Source organism: Varroa jacobsoni, unplaced genomic scaffold (assembly GCF_002532875.2).
Source record: "Varroa jacobsoni isolate VJ856 unplaced genomic scaffold, vjacob_1.0 scaffold_1318, whole genome shotgun sequence".
Lineage (NCBI taxonomy): Eukaryota > Metazoa > Arthropoda > Arachnida > Mesostigmata > Varroidae > Varroa > Varroa jacobsoni.
The window spans coordinates 1-24,945 of record NW_019214220.1 but is presented as its reverse complement, the minus strand read 5'-3'; the positions used below and the strand labels follow the sequence as shown (position 1 = coordinate 24,945).

Sequence of the window (24,945 nt, the reverse complement as noted above, 5' to 3'; positions counted from 1 at the left end):
TTAAAGATGAAAATAAATGTTAGACAAACAACTCTATAATAGTTCTATACGCGAAACATCCTAGCCCTGTAATCTGCGGTGTGTAAAATCTAATCCGAGATAGTCAAGAATTTAGCTAGAATTATGTTGAGAATTTAGAGTCTCCATCAGCCTGGGACTGAACACTATTTCCTGCTATTATTTGCTACTGTATTAGGTCACCCGATAAGCACTAGACATGGTTAATAGGGCACGCCTGAATAGTTTGTTGCAACTGGATTTGACGGTCGCTGGCGAACTTAAATTGAATACAACTTTAGTCGATTTCCCGCTTGACCACTTCCTGCACACGGTAAGTCTACCTTCCAGCTACTTACAGCTATTGTCCGATTGCAAATCAACTAATAGCGAGAGAAAACAACGGGGTGGCAGCGAAACCAGCCGCATACGCAGTGCCGTAATTTTATGGTATCGAAGTACACATGAAACTTTGAAAAACCATTGAAAATTATGTGCCCGGCTAAACACGCACCTATGTCGAAACAGGTTTAAAAGTGTCTTTTTTTTTCACTAAATACTGAACGGCCTAGAGCCTGGTAGACCGCCCTCCTTAATACAAACCGTATACGTTTTTGTTTTTTAAAGTTTCATAAACAGCGAGATAGGCATCATTTCATACAAAATTGATACTACCAACTGGTACTGATCATTACCGATACGTTCAAATAGCACTCTGATTATCTTTGAGATTGTAATCACTAGATTGACAAAAAATGATAGAGGGACCGATTTGTGCAAACCTTAATAAGAACAACCAAACACAGGACATATCTGTTCATTGAACCCATTTGCATTCAAAAACATTCTGTTTGCATCTCTACATACCAGTCAGTGTGTATGCTTATAATATATACCTAGCATTACGTTAGGTTAATTTATAATATATAAACTATCCCAAAGTGGAGTTTGGGCTCATATAGATTTACTTTTCCAAACCTAGAGTAAAAGTAGTGAAATGTCGCCGTTGCATATAAAAAAAAATAATAATTTGCTGAAGGACACTGGACACAATAATTTTAGCACATTTCGTAAATACATATATTGATTGCAATATATAGGATTTTGTTTTCTAGTTTTATCGTTAGGGGTTGTTACACTGAAATCATTTGAGACCATTTGTGGACGGACTAGGTCTGGGTTTACGATCGGTCTCTATGTACATAAATCAGTTTAAGCTTCGGGCCATCGAAAGAATCCCCAAATTGAAGAAGAACCCAGATTTTGAAGCAATTGTCAAAACAGTTTCGTTTTTCTGCCCAGCTGTTGTCTTATTTACCTCTCAGAACATTCTCGTTACTGCATTGTCATCAACACCTGTTGAAGATATTACTATGTTGTAGTTTTTATTTTAACCTATTTCGAAAGTGTTAACCACACAACAGATCCCAAGGGTTTTTTTTTTATGGAAAGTTAAACTCCGATAGTCAAAGACCTTGGCCTAATAACAAACTTCCACTTGAACTGAAACTATTAGTAAAAACAAAATTCAGCGAGACATTTTTCCCGCTTCATAAAATTGGTTTTAAATTGCTTAACAATAATCACTTTCTCTAAAAGCCATATTTCTTTATTTCTCGCACACGCATTTAACATAGTACTTTTTGCTCATTCTGCCAATAGCAGATGCCACGTTTGACAATTTTGACGTTGCTGTTCAGGTATCTGTCTGTCCCGCTAATAAAATCCAAGCATATTTCACACAGGTCTTTTACCGAATCTTCATCTAACTAGATTAGTTTTATTTTTTTTATTTCGATCCTCATTATTTAACGTATCCATTAAAAATATAATTTTCATTTTAGTAACTAGTTTCAGTTAGTCGTATAGTAAACGTCTCGAAATTAATAACGTTAAGTAGAACGCAATACCGTATGTCTTTATTAGCTCGCAAAGGTTATTCAGCAAGACGTAAATTTATATTACAGCTATTACTTGATCTCTTCCGGTATATCTATTGTCCCCTTGTCTGCAATGCCGTACTATGCTTTCTCTCTTATACTCTATGGAAGTGCAAATCACTTTAAGCATAACTTTCATCTCGTTCGACACTTAATGTACCGGCATTTTAACATAAGCAATAAGTGGCGAAAAATAAGTTGCAGCCGTAATTAATTATCGAACTGTTGGGGAGCCCCATTAACGAGTCGATATTAATTTAGAGTCGGTGTCGTTTTAATTCACTAAGCTGACCGGTGACGCGATCCGTTTACCCATAGTCAAAGTTTATGTCTTATTAAGTAATCACTCACTTCAAATACTTTTCAGTGATGCAGAACGTGTACCTCAAACTTGGGCCGTCTTTTTATTGTGAGATCGGGGTTTATCCAAATCAAGCTGATCCTTCAGGTCACACCTCATTCTAGCCCCGGCCTGATTTGATCCTTCATACTTTCCACATAAAGTACTCATGAAATTAAAATTTAATTTCTTTATGCTTGCTAATATTAGTCAAACACTGTATGTATACAAATTCGAAACGCTACATTGCAACATCTATATTTGAATATAGGACCATCAAAGCATTTCGCATGATATACGTTATTCGAATCTAATCAACTTCATACAAATTGAGTAATCCGCCAGGCATCCTGAAGAAAAGTAGCAGGCGCGTTTACAAACTGAGATCTCAGTAGCTTTGTTGGCGGGGTTAATTCAAACTTGGCGATTCCAACTCTTCCAGCGGGAAGCGGCTCGAGTAGCGGGCAGGTCCGTCAGGGCAGATCTCTCAATGAAACATAATTTCGCCGTTTAGAGGGTCAACTTGAAAGACGAGCGCAACTGACTTGTATTCATCTACAGATCCGTGTTAAGAAAAGTGTCAATATATTCAACCTAAATCACGCCCACTACAAAACATCCTTTCGCAATTTTCGATGCAGCAATACCAGCCTGACTGTAGATTTGGACTTCGCCATTTACCGCCCGTAGGCATCTAGTACTTCATTTGCTTCAATGCATTTTTTTCTTCAGCATGGACAGGTCCGACCCAGACAGAAATCTATGCCGTTGCGCTTAACCACTTCGGTTTACGATACCAACATATAGCGATGTGTATATCAAAGGCCAGGAATCTCAGTTGTTATGTCGGGGTACATCGCAGCTAGCTATAATAAAATCTCGCAAAGATCTTACGTCTTTTTCTTTTTTGCCAGTTACGCTTCTCCTTCGGATCTTCCTTTCGACCACCAGCTCGCTGTTAACCACACCGTGATGCGCATGCGCCCGAACCTGACTTAGCGTTCCGTTTCATGGCTCGCCTCTTTAATAGCTGGTGATTGAGGATACAAGTTGTAGTCGTTGCTGAGTGTCGGCAACTCGATTTGTGTTACTCCTGCTGCAGCCGCCGGCGCCGCCGCCGCCGATGTTTCGTAGTTTGGTTGCTGTCGCCGCTGGTGAGCAGCACAAGACGGCAGCACCTCATTGGGCGGCGACGGACGGATGGACGAGCAAGCTGACGCCGTTGCACGAGACACAGACAGCATGAAATAGAGCGAGTTCGTTAACTGGCATCTAGAAGTACAACACTCGCTCTTGCTGCTGCAGCGGCCAGTTAGCGAAAGGAAGTGGCTAGAGGCCGCGGCCGTCGACAACCGAGACCCCCACAGTACCACTGAGAAGTGGTACTCTGCGATCATTGTTCGCCGGCACTAACAGAAGCAAGCAACCTAGCCAGCGCTAGGAAACCAATAGGAATAGGAAAAGAGACGAAGTTAAGCGCGCCACGTTGTGTCGGCTATCCCCATTGCCGCTGCTCCTGCTGTTCTCAGCCGCAGCCGGTCGTCGTTTTACTTCTCATAGTAGCAAAATAACGCAAGCAGACAACTGCAATAGTGTGTCATTGTTGCCGGCACTGTTACGCGGCTGCTACTGTTGTAGCAGCTGTCGTCGACCGGTGGTGTCGCCGACAGACGATACCGCCGCTGTCCCGTTTACTGTCACTGAGTTGTATCGTCATCGTCTGTCGTCCGTCGTTGATGAACGTACTGTTGCCTCTCTCCCCCACACCCGGCGGTACCGTTTACATATTTGTTCGGTTCGTGAACAATTACCGCTGCCGCTTCTGCTGCGACAGACGTAGTCAGCTGCAGCAGTACACGAGTGGGCTGCTCTCGCTATTGCTCTTTTAAGTTCTATTCGAATCTATCCTACGTCTACTCTATTATTGTTGTTTTCAGTGGTGATCTCTGTAGCAGACCGACACACTCTGTCGTGTGCGCTGCTGGTAGTAGGCGGCAGTTGCTGCCGCTCCAAGTCGACTGTCTCGCAGACCTCTCGTTGTGTTGTGATTGCTCTGTTCTAGTATTTCTGCCGCTGCTGCTGCTGCTGCCGCTGCTGCTGCTGTCGTCAGTGGGGGCGGCGGTGGGGGGTGAAGCTGGTGCTGGTAAAGTAGTCGTCGATCTGGTCCGCCGGTAGTCGCCTGCCGCCGGCTTCGGCTGGTCCGATAACACTCGCTTGCTCCCTTCGGTGTTTGACCGGTGGCTACTGGTGCAGTTGTTGGGTCACCGCAACTGCTATTGCTACTGCTGCCAGTTATAGCAGGTGCTGCTGGACCCGGTGATAGTTGTGTCGGAGCTGATAGCAGCCAAAGGTAAATGATTGTGCTATTAGAAATTGGTCAGAAATCGGAAAAATCAGCCTTACGACGGAGAACGGTCTACAGTTGCCTACGGAGCGGCGTGTGCTATTTTTGCTGTGCACTAGTGCTTACCATTGGCGAGCCGGCGCCGACTCAGTTAACTCCAAGTCAAATTGAAGGGAAAGAAATTCCTCGTTCTCAGTGTTGAAGTGAATCGTCGTCGTCGTCATCATCATCATCGCCACCACTACCACCTTTTTTGTTGCAAGTGTATTTTGCGTCTCGTGCTCGTAAAGTCAACGAGAGTTGTCGCAGCACCAACATCAAGATTTTGCAAAATGACGTCGGCGGACGTGGACGTCGGTCAGACCGTTGGTGAGGTAAGTTCAGACAACAACTCAACTGACAAACACGTGCGAAGCAATAACTTCAGTTCGAACCGATAGAGCGCTTCCTGTGGCGTTGCTGCAGATAGACCATCCAGTTTACCCATAAAATCAGCTAGAAATTAAACCACGAAGTAAACACTCGTCAAGCACTAGACTTTTCCATGTTGCATCTCGTAGAAAAGTATCGTAAATCTTCGATTCCCTCGATTTCCCAAATGTCAACAACGTATTCAGCACTACGATGCGGCAATCGCTTCGACGAGACGATGAACAATCGATAGAACACTCCGTCAATCAGTTTGGCAGATGGACGAATACATCGATCTGGGCCGATCTGTTCTCACTAACGGCACGGGTTTTCCGTCTGTCTTTCTGTGTTACTGCCCATGTGCGCGTTGTACCACTGCCGCCGCCGCCGCCACCGCCGCCGCCGCTGCTGCTGCTGCTGTTGCTGCTAGCCTGGCAGCAGCAGCAGCGGCTTGTGTGTCTGCTTCAGCCAGCCAAGCAGCCTGCTAATGCTGTGTGGCTGGCGACGATTTGCTTTGTGCTCATATTGGTGGCTCGGTGCTGCTGCTGCTGCTGCTGCTTCAGCCACCCGCAGCAGCTCGACCGACTGTAGTATAGCTACTTACTCGTGTGTTGTGCCGAGTCTAAGTCCCCTCGGCCAGCTTATCTGGCTAGAGCCCCACGCCGTGCAATTTTCGCCCAGTTTTGTGTTGGAAATCGTCGCCCTCAACGATCCAGTGAAGGATAGGGACGGGTGCACAGCCAAAATGGTGAGGAGTTCGAGATATCGTTAGTAATTTCGGCCAATTTTGGCCGAAATTTTATAAGTCCCAACACACCGCTTCCGACGGTAGGCCTAAACGTGTGGCTTGTCCAGCCATCAAACCGCTCTAGAATGATCGTAGGTGATGTGCATATAGTGGATAGCTGGTTGGATACAGGTTGAAGTAAGCCGTTTTGGCCGGATTTAACGAAAATCGAAAAATGGTTGGGTGAAAATTTTCTAAGTCCCGTTCGATCTGCGTGCGGCAACAGCTAACAAGAACAGCCATAGCAGACAGACAGACGACCCCAGGCAGGGAGGCAATGCCTGACGAGCAAGCCACCCAGTCGGCAAGCTCGCTTAGAAGGTTTGTTCGTATAAAGTATATCGAAATGAATTAAAATAGCTTTGCCTGCCGGTGATTCTTATCAGAACTGAAGTTACTTTGCTTAGTGCTGTTTGGGGGTTTGGTCAGAGAAAAATGTCGGTTAGTGTAGATACGCATGGAAAGCTGGGGTACGGTGGGGGGATTTCGATAGCCGCATCTTATGCTACACAGGGCGTTTTTTTTGTGCCCTAGGGTGCAGTTAAATGTGTAACGTATTTCAGAGTTCATCTGTGTTACCTACACGTTAGGGCGACTTGCGGGCGGATGCGTGTAAGTTGTGATAATCATTTCCGTCGTTCAGGAATCTTAGAGATCTCACAAGGTTGAATTCACCGGTAGAAGAAAAACAACAGTGCGATTGGATTGATCGATTCCTAGCGCCTTGCATATCACCTTAGGCGGGAAGATAGAAAGCACTTGGACAATTCTTTTTGTGTTGGATGTTATTCACTTTCGAATCGGTTCCGTACGGATGCTCTCGTATCCGACTTCTTGGGAATCATCTTTGCTATTCGAGCGTAAGATGCTCTGTCAAACTGTATTATAGAAACCTTAATGAGCAGAGAGCGATAATATCTATTCGATGATGGTGTGGTGTCCTTTCTATTGAAGTCGAATGAAGTCAAAAGGACAAATGAGGTTGCTTACCTGCAAACTGGTTACCGAATATTGAACATTGCACATTTGTTAATTTTCCAAAGAAAGTACTTAGAGGACAGTACACTATCTATGTGAGAAACGTCTTCTTTTCATCTTGAATTCATAACATCGATGACATCCACTTGTGGCTAGGCAAAAAGCAAACTAACCGGCGCTAGCATAACTCCTCTTAGATACGCTAAGACCATTTAAGCCAGTACCAATTTCTACCCGCATGTATGTCGGCTGAAACTTTAATATACATCTGTTTCTGGTGGCGGTATTGAAAAAGACCCAATTAAGAGAAATTTTCCACCGCTTATCCCCGTTTCATCCCTACATTAGGCTTAGCTAAAAGAACTGCTAATTTGAATATACGACTAAGTGACATTTCAGATGGTCATATTATAAAAATTTTCTACGAAAGTTTTTTGAAAAATGTGTTACAGAATACGCTTACCAAAGAATAGTCGTGACACACCAAGATGGGTTTGCAACAACAACAACAACAACAACAAATGCACTGTTCTGTCTTCTCAAACCAGCTGATGCTCAATCGACAGAGGTTAAGATACCTCTAATATTTCCACTTCTGCAAAGTCAAAAAAATCATTTAAATAGAGGAAAAAAGTATTGAAGTAGTTGAGAACCTACTCGAGAAACATATACTTTCATTTGCTTCTATTTTAAATTTCTACCGCGATAATGGGTTAGTTGAGACCAATCAAACGATATGTACATTTTCTCTTGTCTTCCCAAGGTGAAATATTCATTACATTAATAAAATGAGCAACGAACGTGTGCTGACGCAATTTATTTTTTAATAACGTATCAATCAATTGACGGGTTGCCGTTCAACGTTATTTTTAAACCTAGAAAGTTTGTTTTGTGTTTGTTATACTTAGCTTGTTTGACCAAAACATCCTAGAAATCGTCAGCTAATTGCTAATACAAAGCTAATGCTTAGTAGACTGCAATCAAAATAATTCGAGCTCTACTTTTTTTCACAAGTTAGCCTCATTGAAGGAAGAGTAAATCTAATAGTAATAATAGTAAATTGAGGATTATTATTATTATTAAACTTTTGCCGATCAGCTGCTTAGGCGGGCCATTGATAAATAGGAAACCACTAGCAAGGATATTTAAAATTCCACCTGTTCAGGATTACTTGTTTTGCTTGGTGGCTGATGTTCCCTTTTGGTCCCGTTTCTTTGCGGTAGACTCGATCGTTGAAGAAATTCGATCGAAATTTGGATCGCACGGACGGATCGTTTTGTCACTAACTCTGCTCGTCCAACATTTCGGTGGCGACGTTCTGCCATTTTACTGCGGCCGTCAGGTAAAAGGGACGGAACACAACACGACAAAACTGTGTCCAGGGAAGGACAAACCCTAGGATGAGTAAAGACAATTTAATAAACTTTTGGTAGTAGCGTTAATGACAGCGGCAACGGCGATAACATTAGAATCAGAAAAGCAGCCCCGGAGTCGCCATTCGGTCATTGGCGTTTATCAGCCGATGGCCAGCAACTTAGCAATGACCCGTGTTGTTGTTTGGTCCTCACCTGTTTCCAGAACAGAACGGGTTCACTTACTACAACGCGATTCCATTCACTGCTGCTTTTCCCTCACGTAGTATCAGTTTGGCGTCTATTGCTGGTAGAACCAATTATTCGCATGGTGGGCATTATTAGCCTAGATTGACGGAAACAGACATGACATAAGCCGCTTTTTTTGATGTAAAAGCGGTTCTGTTAGTCTTAGCAGCAGGCAGTTTTCGTTTTTTTCTGCTGAAGTCCTTCTGATCCTAGAGCGTCGCCATTTATTCCAACTTATTCCAGTTAACTCGAGTCAGCACTGTAACTGTTACGTCTAGGTATAGTACATGGCTTTGCCGTTGCACACTAATAACATAAAGAAGTGTCTTCAAGGACACGAGAGAAGATCCACATTTGTTTTGAAAATAAGGTAATAACCTATATTTGCTGTAAAAGCACCTCAGCCGATATAAACTAGCGCAGTTTTAGGAAATTATTCGTTTAAGTAGCACGAAGCCGGCCAAGTTTAAAAAGGACGACTCTCTCAGGAGTCTTCATCATCAGCCGAAGAGAGGTTCGAGCAAACAAGAGCTGTGCTATGCAGCGACTGTAAGCGAAAAACGTTTAACTAAAAGCCAGCTATCTATCGGTTCCCTGTGGTCCTTACGCTTCATTGGAAAACCAATCGCTCGCTGGTTGGGACCATATCTTCAGATCACGCATTTTCGTTTTAAGTGAAACGCAGCCAAATAAGTGATTTGTTCTAAATTAAATAAACTTTATTTTCTTTTGTCTGTGCTTACATGCGCTAAGTGCTAAATGGTTACGTTTATTTAGCACTTAGCATATGTATTTACATTAGGTGTCCATGGCACATCGCCATTAAACAGTAAATGCGGTGGATCCTAGAGTAAACCTGAACTAGGTCGAATGGAACATAAGTGTATTAAATGAAATGCACGGATCTCGAACCGAGCAGTTCAGTTAAATTAAGAGAATGGTAAGAAAAAAATGGTACATACTTTGAAGTGTATGGGCAAGCGCAAAACGATTTCCATTTCGTAACCTACTCAGAAATATTAGTTCTGTTATATTTTCATTCGAGTATGTATGTTGGAATACCTAAGACTACAAAGGGAGGATATTTTTCGTTTGTATACATAGAAGAAAACAGAGATTATAATAAGCACCACTCACAATGTGATCGATGGAAATCACCGTTAGAAATTTTCCCCAACTCAGACAGGATGTTATGGCAAGGACGCATAACCCATGTAATTGGCATTAAATGCTAAGCATGTGTCTTATGTCCGACTAATCTACTGAACAATACCGTATAGTTGTCGGTGATTATTTTTGCTACTTAAAAGTAACATAACGCTGTTTTATTAGGTAATAATACAAGTTAGCCGTTGCGGTATAACGATGCAATAAAGCAATAATATTTATTGAGTTTGATATTTAGGGAATGGTGAAATCGGACCAAACAGTCCGAGTTTGGTCTTTTATTTAAAGAAGTTCATATGAACAGTTACAACACACGATGAGCGAATTCGTATTTGAACTATGCAACATGTAATTCATGCATACGTTTTCATATTTCCATAATTATAGAAAAGTGTATGAAGTCAGCGCAACGGAATACCGGTTTTGATCATGTTTGTTTATCATTCACCTTTCCTGTCAAAAGAGAAGGCAAAATGTATTAAGAACTAATTCTGTATCCGTAATCGGGCTTCCCTTTCAGGCTTCAACCGAGGCTGTCACCGATAAAAAAGGTAAAGTCCCGAAAAAATCGTTTTCTTCAGTGCGGAGTAGCTTATATTCGTTCTATCATGTTAGCTAGTGTCAGAAATATTTTTTTTCTTTTGAGCTAAAAAATGGCTCAATTAAACATTAACAAGTTTCGGCCCAAAATTGGTTTGTTTTCAATTCTCATATATTTGGGTGCTGCAGTAAAGAAGTTTCAACAATAAACGGTACAAACGGCTAATGTTAGACTGTATTGGCGTTGGCGCTGTCGGACTTGACAAGAGCCTTACGGTGGTAAAGTTTAAATGACCAATACTGCGGAATTAAGGATTAAACTATGTATTTTTCGCGGCCTGCTATATACCTCTTAGTCATTCGAAGTATTTTCGACGACTGGCGTTGCCATATAGTGGCAGTACGCGACAGCGTTGCGGACAATCGATGCCAATGCGGGTAAAAGACAAATCAACTCGAAAATATTGTTTTTTTTTTTTGCAAAATATCAAACTAAGTGTACGCTTCGATGGTGTAGCGCCAAGGGAAACGTAATCTAATCTTAGCTTTGAGTTATAATCAACTATTTACGAGGTTTATTGCTACAGATAACTTTAAAAGAGCGGTCTTTTTTTTTTTTTTTTTTCGCTAGATAGCTTTAAATAGGTGGAAAATGAATCGTTTTTCAAAAAAAAAAATCTGTTCCGTAACAACATATACTACTATTGAATTTGTGCTTCTGATCTCAAAGTTGCTATTAGAATTTAAGTAAATAAATATATCGTCCAGTATCGCATAATAGTCATAATTATAAAATAGCATTTTTGTTAGTAACAACTGTATTACGCTAACACCAATAACTACTCATTCAGCTGAATACCGTTGGAAATTGCCTCTTTATCACATTCGAGAAGAAACTAAAAGATTAGTTCTGAACTCCTTTTATGTTATTACCTGCATTAATTAATCATCTTCAGAAATTAGTTATGTTCCAATTCGAAATGATTTCCATGTTAACTTTCACTTTACATTGTACAATGTATAAAAACAATTTGGCATAAAGAGCCAACGGCAACAAATTTATCGGTTTTGATGTGACTAAAGTTATTGAACCGCGCACGAACTAAAAGCATTCTGCCCATCATGAAGGAATTTGTAATAGTGAGATAACGACTATTTTTATGAATGTAGAAAAATTTTTTTCTACATTTATTGAGAGAAAAAACAATTGGCGAATCAGTTTATTATTAATCAGTATTACCGCTGATACGTAATGCAGAAGCGTATATATTATAAGAGAGAGCTCTGTGAGTCGAATCGAAACCTTCGTAGAATAGGTAGAACCCTAACTAGCTTCTTCTTCTGAACTGTATGTTCTCTGTTATTATGTGTTTTACAGAGAACGGCCACATTAACGGTAGTATCGAAAATGGGGACGCCCATAAAAATGACGAGAAGAGGCACTCGTCATCGGGACATCGGGACTCATCTGCAAAAGACAAAGATCATCAACGAAGCAAAGACAAACACTCATCATCGTCAAAAGATAAGGCAAGCAACCACTCACAGATGCCTTACTCGAGTAATTTAGCTTGCATATCCCTAGAACTCGAACAGCGACGAATTTATTTACAATGGAGTTTTGTTAAAGTTTGTTATGACAGCCTGCGGCCCCTTTTTCTGTTTCTAATCTCGAAAGTTGCATTATTTCATTCTCTTTCTCGATAAAGATTTTGCGACGGTAATATTCCAACTGGGAAGATCGATAGACTACACACACTCACACAGATATATATATATATATATATACTCTCATTATCACCGTCATTAAATTAGTAATAGTAACATTAGCGATTGTCAATTCTCACTTTAACGTACATAATCTACAATACGTAGGTTCATAGTTTACTTACGTACGGCCATAATGATGCTTTTGAAATAAGTTTAGACTTTGATCCTTCGCCCGATTCAGATTAGTGTAGTCTTCTATTTTCAATTAAGACATATTCTTTTAACTAAATCATTCCATACTTTTTCTACTACTTGTAAACTCGTCCATCCACTTACGTTCAATCTTAACACTAATCAGAAACATATATTTATTAATTCTTCGATTAAGGAACAAGCTCTTATTACTGTAGATGACGTACATTTTTAACGGTTTGTAAGCGTATGAAAATCCAAATGGCAACACTAAACTTTATCGTACTCCTGTGTGCAGTTTGTCCTGTAATTATACCCAATAAGTGTGCACATATGTTGCATTGTTATAGGATAAGCACCGATCATCTTCGTCGCATCACTCCTCTTCAAAAGACAAAGATCGCCATCGATCAGATAAGGACAAGGATCGACATCGCTTAGATAAAGAGAAAGACCGGCACCGATCTGATAGGGACAAGGAACGGGCGGACAAGGATAAAGACCGACATCGGGATAAACATCGATCGTCGGATAAAGATAAGCACCGATCAGACAAGGACAAAGATCGGGATAAGGACAAACATCGGTCGTCGGACAAAGACAAAGAAAAAGACAAGCATCGGTCTTCCGATGGCAAGGACAAGGATAAGGAACGGAAGTCACACTCATCTTCATCTAAGGACAAGGATAGGGATAGAGAAAAAGACAAAGACCGGCACTCAACCTCGTCGAAAAGCAAGGACAAAGATCGACATTCTTCGTCGTCGTCGCACCATAAGGACAAACACTCGTCCAGTCACCATAGGTCTGAGAAAGACAGAGAAAAGGATCGCCATCACTCGTCATCGCACAGAGACCGGGAGAAGGACCAGGAGCGGCGAGAACGAAAAGGACGAGAGAAGCGCGAAAAAGAGGAGGCTGATCGAATGAAGAACGGCGGTCCACCTCCAAACAATAATAATGGTTCTGGTAGCGATGCTCGATTCGACGATGAGTACAGTATGGAACTCGGTTCAACGCTCGCTAACGGACTCGAGCCTGATATGGCCGTTAAGACTGAGCCCGACTCACCTATGAGGTGCGAACAACCTATGCCTCGTATGACAATGACGCTCGTCTCCGAAACTGTCAAGGAGGAGGATAAGGACGAATCGATGGAACAGCAGGACGAGGACGATGATGATGATGCCGACGAGGCAGATAGTGGCGCCGATGAAGGCAAGCTAACTCTCAAGGAGGAGGAGGGCAGTGAACCGGAAGATGCCGAAAAGGACGCGCAAGAGGATGATTCAGATAATGAGCCGTTGGCCGCAAAACTAGCGCGTGTCCGGCAGACCAAAATCGAAGCTTCACAAGAAAGCGCTGACGAATCGGATGATGAGCCACTCTCGAAGAAGCTCAGCAGAGTGAAAAAAGCACAAGCGGCCAAAAGCAGAACCGGTAAAAAACGCAAGGTGAGTGAATACGTGTTCGGTTGAATGAGCTAGATCTACGCGCACTGATACGGTGCCTGTTCACCTATTTGCATGCCTCAAAGCTGTTCTATTCTGCGTGTCTTGTTAGGGAGTGTGAACTGCGAAAGTAGACGTGTGCCTTGTCGCTGATAGCGAACGTTGCTGACAACGTGCTGCCTACATCGCATGCGATCGTAATCATTTGAGAAACTCGTGGCTTTTTTCGAAAGTTCGTTCCTGTCGGCCGTGTGTATTTACGAAGTATGCTTGATGTATGTTTGCAAAGTGCATGTACCCTTTGCTTCTCAAAAGATCACAATTGTATGTCTACTGGGCGAGCGAGTTAAGAGAAAAATGACGTTTGTTGAAATTGCCATCGCTTTCCTAGCATTCTCACGGCACAGATGATAGCGATTCCGATCATGGTGATGATGATGATGATGATGACTGCAAGATGGATGTGGATGGTAATGATACGAGTGATGATGATGATGATGATGATGGTGGTGGTGATGATGATGATGCCGAAGCTGGTGTTAATGTGGGCAACGAGCATAATGGGGGTGGTGATCGAATGAAAGGGGCGAAGTCAAGCCGACTAGCGTTCAAAGTGGAGCCTATCGAAAACAGTGCCACTACAGGGAGCAGTTCGGATAACAATGAAGACAGTCAATCAGAGGACAGCGACGAAGAGCCACTAGCCAAGACGTTGGAACGCGCGCGGAAGCGGGCAAGACTCGAAGACCAAAGTATAAGTCAGGAAACTGGCTATGGGTCAACCAGTGATTCAGACGAGCCATTGAGCAAAAAATTGGAAAGGTACAAGGCCAAGAGCAAGATGAAGGCACACAAGAATAAGTTTAAGGTAGGGTGAATATCCAATTGAAGCTGTGACCAGCTCGTTTATACAATTTGGGCGCAACAAAATTGGGTCAAACCGCTGATGCTGCACGTCGATCTCTGACGGCAAAATACTAAATGGTAACAAAAAAAAACCCGACAATATTACGTAGTGGTCAAATAGCATTGGGAGATTGTTGGCTGTGACTGTCTGGAATAACTTCTAGCGAAATTATATTATACGAATGTTTACATAGGCAATCATTGCGCATCACACGGACTTCCTCGCATATCAATAGTGTTTGTTTGACTGGCGCTTATTGGTCAACACACATGTAAAGCTCATCATTCGATTAAAAAGCTCGCTCTTTGATCATCGGCCTATGATGGAGATTACAGATGTTTCAACTAACCTGAAATCTGTGTAAATGGTTCGCCAGACTGCTTCTGATGACGACGATTGGGGAGCTGGTGGTGACAGCGACGATTCGGGAGCCATGAAGAAACGAAAGAAGACGGCAAAAACGAAAGCTTCAACGAGAACGCCGGTTAAAAAGGGTAGGCAATTAATACATATGTGCTGTGCACACAGTAGCACCTGTATCACCTGCTGTATGTAGTAGAAATATACTGCGTGGCTAACCTCTGATTGGGTCACCTTAGTAAAATGCATGATTCGACAGATCGAAATTTTGAGGGATATTAGTGGTGTTATTGTTCACAAAAATGGCATAACTATGTAACATGAAAGTTGAACATGTTCGGGAGAAGCGTTTCAATAATACCATCGTATAAGGCATTGCTTTTCTCCTTGCCAATAAAGCTTCGATTGCTAGGTTATTAGTTGCCATCAAAAGCCAGCCTCAATATTAGAGGGACAAATTTAAGTTGAAAGGCTCAGGTTGAAAGGGTCCTAATTTTATGATGGAAGTTAACGCTACACCGTTTTTTTCGCTGTGGGGTGGGACATCACCAGGTTTTGGGTGTGCTTGCAGTAACAATAATGTCAATTTAATAAACCTCCATATTGGTAGGGTAAATTGTTACGCGGTCGAATCAATTTAGTTCAGGGAGCGGCATAGCCTAAACTAATTAATGATAAACTGCCTTCCCACTAATGTCTATAATTTAAAGTAGTCAAGATTATTGTACCCTATTTAATCGTATTTTGGTTGAGAAGCATTGACAGAGTACAATATAAGTACTGTATTTTGTTAGACCCATATATATCACTACGCGCAAATGATGTAATTGGGCAGCTTGTTCACGTTACGTTGTTACCCGGTAATGCTTTCAGAAGCCTCAATTTGTTTCGTCATACACGAACGCCTTGGTATTTACCTGCCATATATAGCGTAGCAGATTGTGACTGAGATTTTTGGTCATCATTGCGAAAAATTCCAGCAAAGATTCTTTGAAAAGTTCACATCGTGAAGTCTACTTGTAGCTGCTAATGCAAGCGTATGGCACATGCCTGTATTAGCAACTGTAACAGTAGACTGTGATAATTACGTAAGTCTTGCAAGATGTCAGCTTCCCGAGTAATTATCTCATACTCATACCTCATACGAATATAATTTATAGGTATCGGTTGCCCATAAAACATTATGCCTCAAAATGTAAAGTCTCAATAATATCTCAAGCTGAACTTCTCAGTATAGGTTTAACAACGCAGTGTATCTGTCTGCATAAGTGCAGGTACCATCATTGTGTAGTGGGGTTCATTGCAAGGAAAAGCAACGCTTTGTACAGCTTGAGTAATTATTGTTTGTGGTTTTTATTTGTGCACACCTTTTTAGTCACTTTTTAAATGGCTTTTGAAAAAGCTGACTTCAAGGAAAATTATTAAGTTCTTTAAATCGTTTTAGCCCAATTAGGCAAGGTTACTTTGCCAGCCCAACAATGCCATCAGGTTAGCTACAGCTGAACAATAACTAGATAATTTAGTCTGGCTTTGTTCGAAATTTCAAAAAAAATGTTGGTTTGCAGAGCTTTTCAAAAGCAAAACTTTTAAATAACAATAAAAAATTGATATGTTTGTATTTAATGTTTAAGGCAGAAAACTTTGGTATATAAGGTGTATATAAAAAATATCCTCAGCATTCTTACTATGAAAACGATCTTATGAAGACAGCTACAAATGTTTCGTATTGTTGATGACAGCCTAGTTTAAGATTTCCTTTTAAACAATGTCAACGTAGATATATTCAATCTATGAAAATTCAACGTTTTTTCAAAAGCTACGTCATCCTTTCGTGTGCACACAGTTAGGTATATCGACATATATAGATTAGTGAGGTCCGCACTTATCGCCGTTCCAAAGCATACATAAATGTACTGGAGAGTATGTCTTTTAGAGAATACGCAAAACTAAATTATTTGGGATACGCGCATTTTTTTTTTCAAAGATCACGTAAACTCGATACAATTATTATTAAAAAAAAAAAGCTAAAAAACTTCTCAAGACCCATATTGTAACAGCGCTGACTTGAAAGCGAGGTGCAGGGTCTCCTCGTTCAAACTAGAATGGTGCATGTGGAAATCGATGTTGTTCTATTGAGCTGACTTTTAACGGGATGGTACTCTTAACTGTTTTTGGGTGAAAGCCGCGAGAATTATTTTTTATTATTCAATCCAAGTTGATATTCTACGTAAACAGGGAAAACTGTTAGACAGACGAATTCGAGCCGTTTTTTTGCTGGCTAATCTGTTACGATTATTAGGAAACAGGACAATAGCGTAGTTGGAGTTTAGTGCAGAGGTTGCCAGTTGATAACTTTTCTACTCATATAGAATATACCATATTTGAAACGCAATTCTTTATTTAATTATATTAAAAAACAATTTCTATCATTGCAATAAAACCTATGTCATTTGGTAGGGCGGTGGGATGTGGGCAAAGGGGAAATTCAGTACAGGTAAACCGCGTTGCAGTGACCAGTGGCTGGCTAGTTGCTGAGAGTCGAATTACATATGTATTTATGCCTTTAGAATTAATAACGTGTAGATATAGTTATGGATGCGCATTACCATTGAATTTTAACAAGCCGTAGCGGTCGGTTATTACTGGTTGACATTGAAGAGTAGCTCCTTAAGATTTGATGGAAGCGACTGGTTCCGGGTTACTTTGTGTTGGGTCGAATCAGCTGGTGGTTATTGTAATAAATAAACTTTGAACAAGGCAGAATTCTGCGGATTGTCTGTGCTCTGTGATACTTGACCGGGATTTTGTTGTTGATTGTTGACATTAATCCATGTCCATTCGTCCAATCATCGTCGTAAGACTCGTCGGAGCACCAGGAGGAGGCAACAACGACAACGCCATGCCTATCTTTGTAATTTACCGCAATACAACTATTCTTAATGGTTAGATCCCCCTTCCGTGATGATCCTGGTGGCACGTTGCGGGTCAGGCTCTTCCGCCTCCATTAATATAAACCTCGTAGTCCATTTAGTTCAACAACTGTTGCGTTGCGCATCTGTTATTATCCTCGTACTATTGTGCCGTAGTCAACTATGTTTCGCTGTGGGTTGGCTGTCGCATCCTACCGCGTTCCGGAGTTCTTTTGGGCGAACCGGACCGCGCACGTCAGCCATGCATGGTCGGCTTGGCAGCACCACAGCTGGTGGTAACGTTTGCAGTGGGGGGTAACAGTGGTTGACCTACAATGGTTAAATGCCTTTTCGCACTGCCTCTTTTTGCCTCGTGCGGACTATCGAGAGCTCCAAGAAAGATGGGAAGATCCTTCCAGTAGCACGAGAGCTTAGAACTGATCTGCGAGAGCCAGATCGTTTTCAGCGTGTCCGTTGTTGTTCTCGTTCTTCTTTGTGTTGTTGACTAGCGTCGTTGCTTTAGCAGGGTAGTGGGATAACCAGTAGTCGAAATAAGGCGGCACTGCCCGTCCCGGCTTGTTCAGGGGACCGTGCCGATTCCACGATTGCATGTTGCTGCTACTATTTTTGCTGTCGTCGGAACGTTCGCTTGTTCGTTCGTCCACCTGTCCGCCCGCCCTCTTGTCGCCCGCCGATCACAGATCATTCGGCTCCGAATTCCTCCCGACGACTTTTTTATGACAGCCCCGTCACGCTGCGCTGTCTTCTTCTCAACCGGTTCAGTAGCTTCCCTTACGTGTTCCGCACCAGTCCAGCAAGCAGCAGGCAGGCGTTCTCCTACTACTATGCCTAACTACAGCTGCTGTTGCAGTAGTTCGTGCCCAATATGTGCTGACGTCTTCGTACTGATGCTGTCAATGGAAGACGCTGCACTGTTTTGTAGTGATTGGGTTGTTCTTACGGGCATCAGCATTTTGAGATTATGTCGGGTAGGATGACCGGTAAGCAGCACCAGTCACTGTGAGCGCTACTATTGCGATAGTGACCGTACTATTGTAGAAATGATGAGTAGTACTACAAACAGGCTTTGGATTTCCAGTCGCTTCTGCTGACCGAAGTATATATTACTGGATAAATTAGTCGCTGCTGCCACTTGTATGAGTTGCCATTTGGCCACGTTGTTCCCCGTCTCACTCTTTGATTTGCTCCATGGCTCCGCCTCGATCTCCACTGCTGCTTCTGTACCTTTTGTTTTCTTGCTTTCTTAACGTGCGTTCCGTGTTGGAGTCCAACTCAACCGGTTCGACAATGTGGCGTGTGCGTGTCGTTGTGCCTGTGAATATCGGCACTGCGCAGCCGCATCGTTCACCGTGCCGGCTGCTACAAAGGCAGCCGTCAGGCGCGCTAACAAGAAAAGATCGTCACTATTGTAAGAAAAGTCACTGTTGTAGCTGCAGAATCAGTATTATCTGTATAAGAAACATTACGTCTGGATGTGTATGTTTATGTTAGCCCATACAATACCTGCCTGCGATTGTCGGGTTCACTCTCTTTCAGTGGCGTCTAGTTTTATTGGCTGGGTTGTTTTAGGAGTAGAGTGCCACTTTAGTAGTAGTAGTTGTAACGTTAGTAGGCGACCGCAGTAAGTCTCATCGGCCGTGTAGTTGTTACTGCTCCAATGGCTATTGACGCTGTCGCTGCCATTGACGTCGTTCTTATAGCCGTTGTCGTTGTTGAGCGGGCACGCCGCCGTGCGCACAACCGTCGCTGCCAAAGCATGCCTCGTCGTCGTTGGCTTAACGCACGCCACTTGCTAGTCCGTTTGTCTTGTCTAACTTCGCTTAGCGTTGCCGTCGCCGCCGCTTTGCAAGCGGCTCGACCAGTCGATTGCCCTTGCTGAATCGAGGCAGCGGCGGTGATTTACGAAGCAAAGGAGTGCGTTCGTTGCCGCAGTTGTTCAAGTTGATTCGCAGCACCAGCGGTCACGGTGCGCGCTCGTGCGCCCGCTCCGTGGTATCGTCCGTCACGCTCAGCGCCCGCAGCATCGCCGGAACGAATGAACTGCAGCAGCAGAAGCACATACCGACTTGGTTGTCGCTTGTGTGCTCGTTTGAAGCGGCAAAGACGTTACGGTTGCTCCTACTGCTGCTGCTGTTGTTAGGGCAAGGTAAAGGCAGAAGAGGACAGACGGACGGACGAGCGAGCGGGCGGGCGGTCAGGCGTTACGGAGCAGAGCGCAACAAGCGCTCGTCCATACAAGCCAGAAGAAGCTGGGGGAAGACTCACCGACGGTAGCTGGCTTATTGACTTCTTGCGGGTGACTACGGTATATTGCAAAGGCTGCTACCGTCGCTTAAGCAACGAAAACAACTTCAGGCAGTCACCAATCACACTATTACATATATATAGCATAGCACGTACGTAGGATATAATACGTACGGAACACTATCACCACCAATATAGCCTATAGTCTGCTGTTGCTGTCGTCGCAACGACTATTAAAAAGAGCATGGAACTTATCGTGGTCCTTGTCGTTGCCGTAAAATAGCTGATCATTGTAGTCGTAGTTGTGGTTATTGTGTATTGTTCATCACTTTGTTAGAGTGCTGCTGCTGTTTACGGTTCTATCCCAGTGATCAAGAATTGACGGCAGCGATGGCTCCTAGCAGCGTCTTGCCTCGCGCTCTGCAGCAGCACTGAGCCGAGCACTAGTTAAGGCACCTGCTCCACCTCGAGCTGTCGTGGCTACATCGACCATAGGGGTCTGGCTACTTCGTAACAGCCATCGCTAGCCATGTCGCCTTACAGGCCAAGACGGCGATTGCGGCCGCGGCTATTACTTGCTAAAACTGGCCATTATTAAGCCGATGCTGATGTAGGGGTAGCAACTCGTTGAATTTCTTTTGCTGCTCTAGCCGGCTGCTTACGCTGAATGACTGTTGAGTTTTCGCGTCGCGTTGAGACACGCTGGCTGGCAAGCTGTCTGATGAGGACGTCGCCGCGGCCGGTGGCGCAATGGTCGTAGCGAGGGAGCAGTGGCGCCCCGTGTTAGTTGCTGTCACTGCTGTTGATTGTGGTGGCGGTGTTGGTCGCTCCGTCACTCAGCAGTGCTATCCGTAACAGTCAGTCACTGCTTGCGCGCGGCACGGACGGACACAAGTCGCTCGCGCGAAAGGGTGATAGCAGCGGCAGCAGCTAGGCTTCTTCTTAAGCAACAGCACAATTTCGAACGAACGAATATACAAGCTACGACGCCAATTGTAATATTGAGTTGATTGGCGATTATTTACAGTAGCCGTGTGATGCATACCCGCTGCTACAAATATCCAGCATTGCGAGAGACTATGCCGATGCGAACTTCGTTTGCTTGTGTGTCATTCATTGCGTGAATTCTGTAAGTGATACGTAAGGCCATATAATAAATCAGTTTCCTCCGCCGATCTAGTAACTTAATGGTGTTGCGTTATACGGATTTAGTACAAGTAACACATTTCATACAGTAACAAAAGGATCGTTACATCGTGTGTTCAATGTGTATGAACTTCATATTGCCGTCGGATGTTGTCTAAGTGAATAGAGTGCCGAAGTAGACTTAGCCTGTTAATTAAAAAGCAAAAACGTCATATCCATTTGTCGTGATGATCACCATGCTAATACCGAGTGAAAGTGCACTAAGGGAGAGCCTTCTTCTCGGGCACGTCTTCCGCACTGTTCACAATGGGAAAAACTTATAAATATCTGACAATGGCAAATGGATCCGCTCTATTAGTACGTGTCATACTGCGATTTCAATCTAGGAAAGAAAGATGGATATCTATTTTATCGTAGAGTCACAGTGGTCAGGTGTTGCTGTGTGTCCTTCTGTGTTACTTATTACCTTAAGTTGCTATGATCTAGCCATCGAGCCCGAAATTGGTGAGTACTAATAATTCATATTTGTTTGTTTGTTTGTTTGTTTGTCGTGTGTTCCTTATTCGTCCTATTTCAATTGGGCCCTGTTCACTGTTGCACCCGGCTACAATCGACGGTAAATCATGTAGGTGCCAGACCATCGACGGACGCTGAAGCAGTTTCACCGAAGAAAAGAAAGGCTGATGAAGAAGAGGAAGACGTCTGGAAGTGGTGGGAAGAAGACAAAAAGGTAGGCAACAGAATACTCTATTGATCATTGAAGGCGCCACACGGAATTACAACATCAGTTGCAACATACGTACAGTATGTAACGTCTAACCTTTAAACGATATTTGACTATCACAATGTTCTTGTAGTTAGAAAGTGAACTTCTATATCGACATTGTGTGTGCGTGTCTATGTCTATACGCTATCTATTGCGCACAAAGCTATTGCTAAAGGGTTGTTTTTGGGTACAGACCGTTGGCAATTACGGTGCTTATGTTCGGAGTTCAAGTAGAGCTGATCTGCTGTACTTTCTGGTTACAAAAATATCTTTGCGGTACTACTATTTGCTTCCTTCACGACGCATTCTGCAGGAGATAGATGTCCAATTCACGTTGTTGTAACTGGCGTTGTCGGTGTTATTGCTTTTAGCCGGAGGGCGTCAAGTGGAATACTCTGGAACATAAGGGACCTGTATTCGCCCCAGATTACGAACCTCTCCCAGACAATGTGCCTTTCTTCTACAACGGAAAGAGGATAAAACTTAGCCTTGAGGCTGAGGAGATCGCCACGTTTTATGCACGCATGTTAGACCACGACTATACACAGAAGGAGGCATTTAATAAAAATTTTTTCCACGATTGGCGGAAATTCATGACAGCACAGGAAAAAGAAACAATAAGTGACCTAAAAAAGTGCGACTTCAGCAAGATGGCTAGCTACTTTAAAGAACTTAGTGAGCTGCGCAAGAACCGCACTAAAGACGAAAAATTAGAGGAGAAGAAAAAGAATGAGGCACAGATAAAGGAGTATGGCTTCTGTATCATTGATGGGCACAAGCAAAAAATTGGTAATTTCAAGATTGAGCCGCCCGGCCTGTTCCGAGGGCGTGGTGAGCACCCCAAAATGGGCAAACTCAAAACTCGCACGCAACCTGAGGATGTGATCATCAACATCGGCAAAGATGCTCCTATACCCCCGCCACCAAAAGGCCATAGATGGAAAGAGGTTCGGCATGACAATACCGTAACATGGCTGTGCTGCTGGACAGAGAATATCGCTGGTAGCAACAAATATATTATGCTCAACCCCTCGTCGAAGCTCAAAGGTGAGAAGGATTTCCAAAAGTATGAGACGGCGCGCCGTCTTAAAAGCTGTGTAAAAAGTATTCGCGATAACTATCAGGCCGATTGGAAATCAAAGGAGATGCGCATTCGACAAAGAGCCGTCGCACTTTATTTTATCGACAAGCTGGCTCTTCGAGCGGGTAATGAGAAGGACTCTGATGAGCAGGCCGATACCGTAGGTTGCTGCTCGCTGCGAGTTGAACACATCCGACTGCATGATGAGTTGGATGGCAAGGAAAATGTCGTGGAGTTTGACTTTCTCGGAAAGGATTCCATCCGATATCAGAACGCCGTTCCAGTCGAAAAGCGGGTTTATAAAAATGTTAAGCTATTCTGTGAAGGCAAGAAACCTGGCGATGACCTTTTTGACCGACTAAACACGACGATCTTAAACAAACATCTCAACGAGCTCATGGAAGGATTGACGGCCAAGGTAAGCCGGTGAAAGACACAAATTTGCATCGCGTTGTGTCAAGATTTATTCAATTTTTTATGTCATACACTATGTACATTTCGCACTTTTTTTTTTTACATTTTCAACGACTTCCGATTATCTCTCGTTTATTTTCATTCCGATATCCCTAATTCAGCTACTAACGAATTCCTGTCATATGTTAATGATTTGTCATCCATGATGCGCTGTAGGTGTTCCGTACCTATAATGCCTCAAAGACCCTTCAGGAGCAGCTTGAACAGCTGACCGATCCTGACATGTCGATAGCCGAGAAGATGCTAGCATACAATAGGGCGAATCGGGCCGTTGCCGTACTTTGTAACCATCAACGGGCGGTGCCTAAGACATTTGAAAAGAGCATGGAAAATCTTCAGAAGAAGATTGATGAAAAAGAGGATCAAATCATCGAGGTGAGAGACTGACTTTTGGTGACCTTTGGGCACTTTTAGTAACTCAAATAGCACCTGTTATTAGCAAATATTGCTTTCCAAACACACGACTTCGGAACAAATGACTCAACACGTAATGCCTCCCATAGAGATTACCTAGAACAGGGATTTAATCGATTAATTCACCATTAGCTGGAGAGTTAGTTTTATCACGGAGACCTTATAAAAATCCTCGTTCATCCGAAGTTAACTTCGGATGAACGAGGATTTTATGAATAGAATGAATTATATGAATATAATAATGAACGAGGTGCTTAGTTCTTCGTGTGGAGTTGGTCGCCTCGGATAGCTCCATTTAGGATGGACCCATAGGAGAATAGTAAGAAAAACTAGCGTGACCCTAAGCTGCGTATCTAATTGCCTAAAGAACTACAACGAAATGTTTGCAGTTCCATAATGGGTTCCAATTATATCAAAATGGTTCCCCTCGGCCATAATGAAGTAGTTTATTAATCTCTTCGCTATGTTTTCATTGATTGAAAATAGGTAATTTCCATTGGGTTTTTGTATATCGGAAATTTGGCGCCAAACATATTTTATGCGTTTGTTTAATGTGTTTAGGTTGCACACAAACCAGTTACAATTTGTTTCCTTAGACTGATATCGTTTTTCATTGACTGTGTTTGGACGATTGGTCCACAGGCGAAGCGTGAGTATCGGGAAGCAAAGAAGCACGCTGACAAAGCGACCGCCGAGAAGAAGCATAAACGTCTACTGACACTTGAAGATCAACTAAAAAAACTTCAGGTGCAAGCTACTGACCGTGAAGAAAATAAGCAGATCGCGCTCGGCACCTCTAAGCTCAACTATCTCGATCCCCGCATATCTGTAGCCTGGTGCAAAAAGTGGGGCGTACCCATTGAGAAGGTTTACAACAAGACCCAACGAGACAAGTTCCGATGGGCCATTGAGATGGTGGAGGGTGACTACAAGTTCTAGTTTTCTCGATGGCTATCATCAATCTGTCATATACTTATATACATAGATATATACAAAACAAAAAAGTCTATATATAAAATATAAATACGATCCGAATCTTGGACGCGGAAGGCCCTGCCATAGTAGGGGCCGCCATCTGCCACTGCTGAAGCGACTGCTGTATGAACTAGTTCTGGTCATCACTGTTCGTTTGCGTGGTACAATGATTTATCTAAGTATATATAAT

The 24,945-nt window shown here is 43.0% G+C and overlaps 1 protein-coding gene and 1 long non-coding RNA gene across 5 annotated transcripts; one reads left to right on the top strand and one right to left on the bottom strand.

The window, feature by feature from the left end:
- The first annotated feature begins 438 nt into the window (after positions 1 to 438).
- On the top strand, positions 439 to 24,934 carry LOC111268753 (DNA topoisomerase 1). Of its 4 annotated transcripts, XM_022847908.2 has the most exons (11): positions 5,649 to 5,780; positions 9,152 to 9,338; positions 10,086 to 10,116; positions 11,484 to 11,635; positions 12,358 to 13,461; positions 13,850 to 14,326; positions 14,742 to 14,859; positions 21,675 to 21,775; positions 22,183 to 23,310; positions 23,523 to 23,741; positions 24,423 to 24,934. In XM_022847908.2, exons 2-11 carry the CDS (start codon positions 9,336 to 9,338, stop codon positions 24,717 to 24,719), a joined length of 3,630 nt encoding a protein of 1,209 aa, XP_022703643.1. In that variant the 5' UTR covers positions 5,649 to 5,780; positions 9,152 to 9,335; the 3' UTR covers positions 24,720 to 24,934. The 4 variants fall into 4 exon arrangements, with proteins under 4 accessions (XP_022703641.1, XP_022703642.2, XP_086827931.1 ...); XM_022847906.2 differs by lacking the exons at positions 5,649 to 5,780; positions 9,152 to 9,338 and adding an exon at positions 439 to 4,995; XM_022847907.2 differs by lacking the exon at positions 9,152 to 9,338 and having other exon boundaries at positions 5,505 to 5,780.
- Positions 17,106 to 20,629, bottom strand: LOC111268756 (uncharacterized). Its single transcript, XR_002685393.1, has 2 exons — positions 19,159 to 20,629; positions 17,106 to 19,038 (listed from the first exon to the last, which is right to left on the bottom strand). It is a non-coding gene; the product is annotated as an uncharacterized LOC111268756 (long non-coding RNA).
- Positions 24,935 to 24,945: the final 11 nt, after the last annotated feature.